At 48.0% G+C, this 8,162-nt stretch overlaps 1 protein-coding gene across 1 annotated transcript; it reads left to right on the top strand.

Annotated features, from left to right (window-relative positions):
- The first annotated feature begins 6,159 nt into the window (after nucleotides 1-6,159).
- On the top strand, nucleotides 6,160-7,003 carry timm8b (translocase of inner mitochondrial membrane 8 homolog B (yeast)). The gene has a single exon (XM_067974214.1). The coding sequence runs from the start codon at nucleotides 6,356-6,358 to the stop codon at nucleotides 6,641-6,643; it is 288 nt and encodes a 95-aa protein (XP_067830315.1). The 5' UTR covers nucleotides 6,160-6,355; the 3' UTR covers nucleotides 6,644-7,003.
- Nucleotides 7,004-8,162: the final 1,159 nt, after the last annotated feature.

Below are 8,162 nucleotides of genomic sequence, written 5' to 3'. Positions count from 1 at the left end.
GGTTTGTGGAAAGAATTATGGCAAGTTTGGAGACAATGTCTGGTTTAAGTTATTATTCTGGTACGGTGTGATGTTTATAACCATGCAAAATTGTCTTATCTTTTACTGATAAATAAGGGAGGCGTTTCATTTCTTATGTGGGGATGAAGTATATGAGGTGCAACATTGCCACCTACTGCTTTACAACACCAAGTTATAGTCCAACGATTTTTATTTGAAATCTACAAGCTTTCGGAGGCTTCCTCCTTCCTCAGGTAAATGTCAGGAGCTCCTTGAAGCCTACGCATTTATACATCACAGAACAATACATGGTGTTTACTGACTGCCCCTGCAACTGCCCATTGCCAAGGCAATCACCGTGTTCAGACAGAGAGGTGTCACCTACAGAACCCCCGAATACACATTCAACAAAAAAACAAACAGGAAAAAAAAACAGAGAGAGAGAGAGAGAGGCAGAAACATCCGGAAGGCAGAGAAAGCCAGCAAATGACCCATTATATTAAAAACAGATAGCTTTTGTTCGCTGGTGGGGTAACGCGTAGCGTGACATGAACCCAAGATCCCGGTTGAGGCCGTACTCATGGGTGCGGAACTTGGCTATCAATTTCTGCTCGACGATTTTGCGTTGTCGTGTGTCTCGAAGGCCGCCTTGGAGAACACTTACCCGAAGATCGGTGGCTGAATGTCCCTGACTGCTGAAGTGTTCCCCGACTGGGAGGGAACCCTCCTGTCTGGTGATTGTTGCACGGTGTCCGTTCATCCGTTGTCGCAGTGTCTGTATGGTCTCGCCAATGTACCATGCTCCGGGGCATCCTTTCCTGCAGCGTATGAGGTAGACAACGTTGGCCGAGTCACAGGAGTATGAACCATGCACCTGGTGGGTGGTGTCCTCTCGTGTGATGGTGGTATCTGTGTCCATGATCTGGCACGTCTTGCAGAGGTTACCGTGGCAGGGTTGTGTGGTGTCGTGGACGCTGTTCTCCTGAAAGCTGGGTAATTTGCTGTGAACGATAGTCTGTTTGAGGTTGGGTGGCTGTTTAAAGGCAAATAGTGGAGGTGTGGGGATGGCCATAGCGAGGTGTTCGTCGTCATTGATGACATGTTGAAGGCTGCGGAGAACATGGCGTAGTTTCTCCGCTCCGGGGAAGTACTGGACGACGAAGGGTACTCTGTTGGTTGCGTCCCGTGTTAGTCTTCTGAGGAGGTCTATGCGATTTTTCGCTGTGGCCCATCGGAACTGTCGATCGATGAGTCGAGCGTCATATCCCGTTCTTACCAGGGCGTCTTTCAGAGTCTGTAGGTGTCCATCCCGTTCCTCCTCGTCTGAGCAGACCCTGTGTATTCGCAGGGCCTGTCCATAGGGGATGGCCTCTTTGACGTGGTTAGGGTGGAAGCTGGAAAAGTGGAGCATCGTTAGGTTGTCCGTGAGCTTGCGGTAGAGTGAGGTGCTGAGGTGCCCATCTTTGATGGATGCCCTTGTTTGACATGTATGCCCAAGCTGTCAGGAAATGCGTCAATGCCAGATTCATCAGGCGCACTCAGAAGACAGTCCAGAATGTCACCCGAGCACAACACAACGCCCTCAAGACCAACCGCAACATCGTCATCAAACCAGCGGACAAAGGAGGAGCCATCGTCATACAGAACAGAACGGACTATTGCAAAGAAGCATACCGACAACTGGACAACCAGGAACACTACAGACGGTTACCCGCAGATCCGACCAAAGAACACACCCACCAGCTCAACAAACTGATCAAGACCTTCGATCCAGAACTTCAAAGCATCCTACGCACTCTCATCCCACGTACTCCCCGCGTGGGAGACTTCTACTGCCTCCCAAAGATACACAAAGCCAACACACCCGGACATCCTATCGAATCAGGCAACGGAACCCTGTGTGAGAACCTCTCTGGATACATCGAGGGCATCCTGAAACCCATCGTACAGGGAACCCCCAGCTTCTGTCGCGACACTACAGACTTCCTACAAAAACTCAGTACCCACGGACCAGTTGAACCAGGAACACTTCTCACTACGATGGACGTCTCGGCACTCTACACCAGTATCCCCCACGATGACGGCATCGCTGCGACAGCATCAATACTCAACACCAACAACAGCCAATCTCCAGACGCCATCCTACAACTCATCCGCTTCATCCTGGATCACAATGTCTTCACCTTCGATAACCAGTTCTTTACCCAAACACACGGAACAGCCATGGGGACCAAATTTGCACCCCAATACGCCAACATTTTCATGCACAAGTTCGAGCAGGACTTCTTCACTACACAGGACCTCCAACCAACGCTATACATTAGATACATCGACGACATTTTCTTTCTATGGACCCACGGCGAAGAATCACTAAAGAGACTACACGATAACATCAACAAGTTCCATACCACCATCAAGCTCACCATGGACTACTCCTCAGAATCAGTTTCTTTCTTGGACACACGAATCTCCATCAAAGACGGGCAACTCAGCACCTCACTCTACCACAAGCCCACGGACAACCTCACGATGCTCCACTTTTCCAGCTTCCACCCTAACCACGTCAAAGAGGCCATCCCCTATGGACAGGCCCTGCGAATACACAGGGTCTGCTCAGACGAGGAGGAACGGGATGGACACCGACAGACGCTGAAAGACGCCCTGGTAAGAACGGGATATGACGCTCGACTCATTGATCGACAATTCCGACGGGCCACAGCGAAAAATCGCATAGACCTCCTCAGAAGACTAAAACGGGACGCAACCAACAGAGTACCCTTCGTCGTCCAGTACTTCCCCGGAGCGGAGAAACTACGCCATGTTCTCCGCAGCCTTCAACATGTCATCAATGACGACGAACACCTCGCTATGGCCATCCCCACACCTCCACTACTCGCTTTTAAACAGCCACCCAACCTCAAACAGACTATCGTTCGCAGCAAATTACCCAGCTTTCAGGAGAACAGCGTCCACGACACCACACAACCCTGCCACGATAACCTCTGCAAGACATGCCAGATCATCGACACAGATACCACCATCACACGAGAGGACACCACCCACCAGGTGCATGGTTCATACTCCTGTGACTCGGCCAACGTTGTCTACCTCATACGCTGCAGGAAAGGATGCCCCGGAGCATGGTACATTGGCGAGACCATGCAGACACTGCGACAACGAATGAACGGACACCGCGCAACAATCACCAGACAGGAGGGTTCCCTCCCAGTCGGGGAACACTTCAGCAGTCAGGGACATTCAGCCACCGATCTTCAGGTAAGCGTTCTCCAAGGCAGCCTTCGAGACACACGACAACGCAAAATCGTCGAGCAGAAATTGATAGCCAAGTTCCGCACCCATGAGGACGGCCTCAACCGGGATCTTGGGTTCATGTCACGCTACACGTTACCCCACCAGCGAACAAAAGCTATCTGTTTTTAATATAATCGGTCATTTGCTGGCTTTCTCTGCCTTCCGGATGTTTCTGCCTCTCTCTCTCTCTCTGTTTTTTTTTCCTGTTTGTTTTTTTGTTGAATGTGTATTCGGGGGTTCTGTAGGTGACACCTCTCTGTCTGAACACGGTGATTGCCTTGGCAACGGGCAGTTGCAGGGGCAGTCTGTAAACACCATGTATTGTTCTGTGATGTATAAATGCATAGGCTTCAAGGAGCTCCTGACATTTACCTGAGGAAGGAGGAAGCCTCCGAAAGCTTGTAGATTTCAAATAAAAATCGTTGGACTATAACTTGGTGTTGTAAAATTGTTTACAATTGTCAACCCCAGTCCATCACCGGCATCTCCACATCATACCTACTGCTTTAGTAGCATATGACATGCATCACAGACAATAATCTCAGAATGGATAGGTTCAGAGCAAGTCATCTGACATTGCTTATGAACTCTCTTTAAGGTGTATAAATATGCACTGCTTTCAGTTATTCTTTGGTATTCCATACTGAGAACTCACCTGGATTCGTTTGTAGTCCACAGGCCCTAAAGGCGAATCCTAGTTGTAAGTACATAGACATATAAACTGGCGTGTACTTTGTCGATATTAATAAAACCAACAAATTGATTTATCTCTGGCATCTGAACCTGTATAATTTGGATTAATCTTGGTTGATCTAATACTCCAGTGCCATCAGGGGAAAAACTAGAAAGAAGTGTCTTTTGGTGAATTGCAAGACCGACAGCCTGTTATCCTACTGAAAGAGGACGGTTTCTGTTGAAAGAATGTTAAATTATCGGCCCTCCAGAAATCACTAGTGCTTTACATCTCCATCCTTCAAATTTGCATTGCATGATAAATTTCATGCAGTGCAAACTGTCATCCATATTTGCAATAAATTACTATTGCTGGTCTAACCCAAGGACCTAATAATAAGTAGGCTACGATAGTCTAGTATGTGCCTAGTGCATGTAGTTAACCAGGTGTAATTATCTGGCCTGTGAATCCATACAATCTACATCCCTCAGTTGGTCAATAAACTATTACTGCCGGTTGGAGATACCAAATCCATCTCTTTGCTGAGAAGCTTGAAGGTTCATTAACTGAATTCAGGACCTTCTACTCTGCCCTAACCCCCAAGTAAACCATCAGCTGTGAAAGCATAACTGGTTGTAGAGATTGCAATCATCTGGAAATTCATAAAGGTATTCACTCACCTAAAACAAAGAAGCAATGCTGTCCAGTATTAGACTGTAATCCTGTGACCTGATTTATGGCACTTTGTAGGAAAGCCCTGAATAGCTAAATGAAACTGCTTAAAGACCTGACTTTGCCTGAAATCAGCAGAGCTTTTTAAATGGGTAAATACAGGGTAAGTATTTATTGAACTACCCAAAATAGTCCATGCGTTTAACATGTTATAAGCAGCGCCTTTGTAATTGACCCCTATGGAAATGGCAAATGGTTAGTGCTATTTGCCCGATACAGACAGCTGCCCATGATAAGCATGGACTGTAAGTCGTGAGGACTGTTCCAGTTTTTTATTTCCAGATTTGTTTCAAACTGCCATGGTGGGATTTTAACTTGTGTTCTCTGGTTTATTAGTCCAATATAACCACTAAACTTACATGTATGTAATCCTTGAATTTTATCTGCTTTTTATAAATAATATTTGTAAGTAAAGTTTAAAAAATTCAACTTTCTCCAGAGAAATGGGTGAACTTTCAGATCACTGGTCACATTTTGAAATTGCAGCTTCCTTCAACAGATGATCTTCTGTACTGCTGGAATGCCTACTGTTCGCCATAGGCATCAATCGACTTGTCAGTATCATAGAAACATAGAAAATAGGAGCAGGAGTAGGCCATTCGGCCCTTCGAGCCTGCTCCGCCATTCAATAAGATCATGGCTGATCCTCTATCTCAATACCATATTCCCGCGCTCTCCCCATACCCCTTGCTGCCTCCTGTATCTAGAAATCTATCTATCTCCTTCTTAAATATATTCAGTGGCGTGGCCTCCACGGCCTTCTGTGGTAGAGAATTCCACAGGTTCACCACCCTCTGAGTGAAGAAATTTCTCCTCATCTTAGTCCTAAATGTCCTACCCCGTATCCTGAGACAGTGACCCCTCGTTCTGGACCCCCCCCCCAGCCAGGGGAAACATCCTCCCTGCATCCAGTCATAGAGTCATACAGCACGGATAGAGGCCCTTCGGCCCATCGTGTCCGCGCCGGCCATCAGCCCTGTCTGTCTAGCCCTGTCAGAATTTTATACGTTTCAGTGAGTTCCCTTCTCATTCTTCTAAAGAGAATATCATTGGAGAATGAAGCTGCCTGTGAGAGCCCTCAATTGAATGAATTCAGCAACATCAGTGTAAATAGCCAGCTGCAATTGATGGTGTTAAATCTTCTATTTCGCAAGGAACAGAAACTGTTTGTAATTACTGGGGTGAAACAATCTGCAGATCTACCAGCCACTTACCCCTCGCAGGGTTTGAGTGACATTGCACCAATCAACAGAGGAGAGATCTGTCTAATGAGATTGGCGAATTAAGTAACAATCTGCAACTTCTATTTAAACTTCACGCAGCAATCTGTGACGTGGGGACAGATACAAGCCTCCATGTGATTGGCGTATCGTTGGAAATATGCAAATATAGGAAACAAACTGGAAGGAGGAAAGAGGCAACTTTTTGGGACCGATCTGCTGTTGGAGCTGAAAAATCCTAGAAAATATATTCTACCGATTACAACCACATGTCGGTACATGAAATTAATAGTCATAATGAGTCAGTGTGACTGAAAAATGGGCGCGCAGACGGGACCTGAGCTTGTGCGGCGGTAGTTGCCTTTCGGTTGCGGGGGGGGGTTTGTTTGGAGCCCGGTGCTGCTGCTGCTGCTGCGGGATGGATGAGTTCAGCTCCTCCATGGATTTCGCCTCGGGTGCGGGTGCGGGGTCGGCTGACCAGACGGAGCTGTCGCGGCTGATCGCCGTGGAGCAGCAGAAGGCTCAGTTCCAGCTGAAAGTGCACAACTTTACCGACGTGTGCTGGGAGAAGTGCGTGGACAAGCCCGGCTCCAAGTTGGACTCGCGGACCGAGAGTTGTCTGGTCAGCTGCGTGGAGCGGTTCGTGGACACCACCATGGCCATCACCAATCGCTTTGCCCAGATGGTGCAGAAGGGAGGACATTGAGAAGCCCATCTAGTTAACCACTTGGGGGGGGGTCCCAGGCAAGGGGATCCCACCTCGCACTGAATGCAAAAAAAAAAGTGTTTCTGTAGGCGATTTGGAGCCAGATCGTTTACTGCTGGAAGATTTTACACCGATTGAAACCGCCCCTGTCTATACTCTGAATGGGACTCTGACAACTCGATTGCCTGGGTTGAATTTTATGTATTCTTTGAGCATGCACTGCTCCCAAGGTCATCTCACGAACTCTGCTTCCTTCCTGTTCCACAGTCGGTGTATTTACAATGCACGCAGATTTTTTTTAAAAAAATAGAAGCTGTTGTGTAAATTGAGACTATCTGATTAAAGCCTTTTGTTCATGAATGCCATCGAGTGATTTCCTCAATTGGTGTATGATAGCCATGATGATCTGTGACCATTCACTTACATTATTAGAATTTTTTTTTAAATTGGGGCATTTATATCGCGCCTTTCACTTCAGAAGGTCCCAAAGCGTTTTACAGCTAAAGAAGTACTTTTGAAGTGTAGCTACTGTTATAATGTAGGAAACACAGCTGCCAATTTTCACACAACAAGCTCCCACAAACAGCAATGTGATAATGACCAGATAATCTTTTTTTAGTGATGTTGGTTGAGGGATAAATATGGCCAGGACACCGGGAGAACTCCCCTGCTGTCGTCTTCAAATAGAGCCATGGGATCTTTTACGTCCACCTGACAGGGTCTCGGTTTAACGTCTCATCCAAAAGACGGCACCTCCGGCAGTGCAACACTCCCTCAGTGCAGCACTCGGAGTGTCAGCCTGGATTACTTGCACAAGTCTCTGGAGTGGGACTTGAACCCACGACTTTCTGACTAAAGAGGCAAGTGTGCTACCCACTGAGCCACAACTGATACCCAGTGTTAATGTGCTTGTTGGTGCTATGTTATGTGACCCATTAAGTACAAAGTATGACCATTTGATGAAGTATTTTCATTGTTTGAGTAATGCCCTTGGTCCCGCAGCAAGTCCCGATCACCCATCAGCCCCCGTGCTCACTCTCCTACGTTGGCTCCGGGTCCATCAACGCCTTGATTTTAAAGTTCTCATCCTCGTGTTTAAATCCCTCCATGGCACATGAGCATAAGTAGTGGGACCAGCGACTGAGAACGGGGATAAAAGGAGCGGGAGCAAAGGATCCAGAGGAGAGCGGGGATACAAGGAGCGGGAGCAAAGGATCCAGAGGAGAGCGGGGATACAAGGAGCGGGAGCGGAGGATCCAGAGGAGAGCGGGGATCCAGAGGAGAGCGGGGATACAAGGAGCGGGAGCGGAGGATCCAGAGGAGAGCGGGGATCCAGAGGAGAGCGGGGATACAAGGAGCGGGAGCGGGGGATCCAGAGGAGAGCGGGGATCCAGAGGAGAGCGGGGATACAAGGAGCGGGAGCGGAGGATCCAGAGGAGAGCGGGGATACAAGGAGCGGGAGCGGAGGATCCAAAGGAGAGCGGGAGCAAAGGATCCAGAGGAGAGCGGGGATACAAGG

This window comes from Heptranchias perlo, chromosome 40, assembly GCF_035084215.1.
Source record: "Heptranchias perlo isolate sHepPer1 chromosome 40, sHepPer1.hap1, whole genome shotgun sequence".
NCBI classification, from domain to species: domain Eukaryota; kingdom Metazoa; phylum Chordata; class Chondrichthyes; order Hexanchiformes; family Hexanchidae; genus Heptranchias; species Heptranchias perlo.
Note: the sequence above shows the minus strand (reverse complement) of the source record. Positions and strands in the feature narration are given on the sequence as shown.

Coding starts and splice junctions, on each gene's coding strand:
- timm8b (XM_067974214.1), top strand. CDS start 6,356: ATGGATGAGTTCAGCTCCTCCATGGATTTCGCCTCGGGTGCGGGTGCG.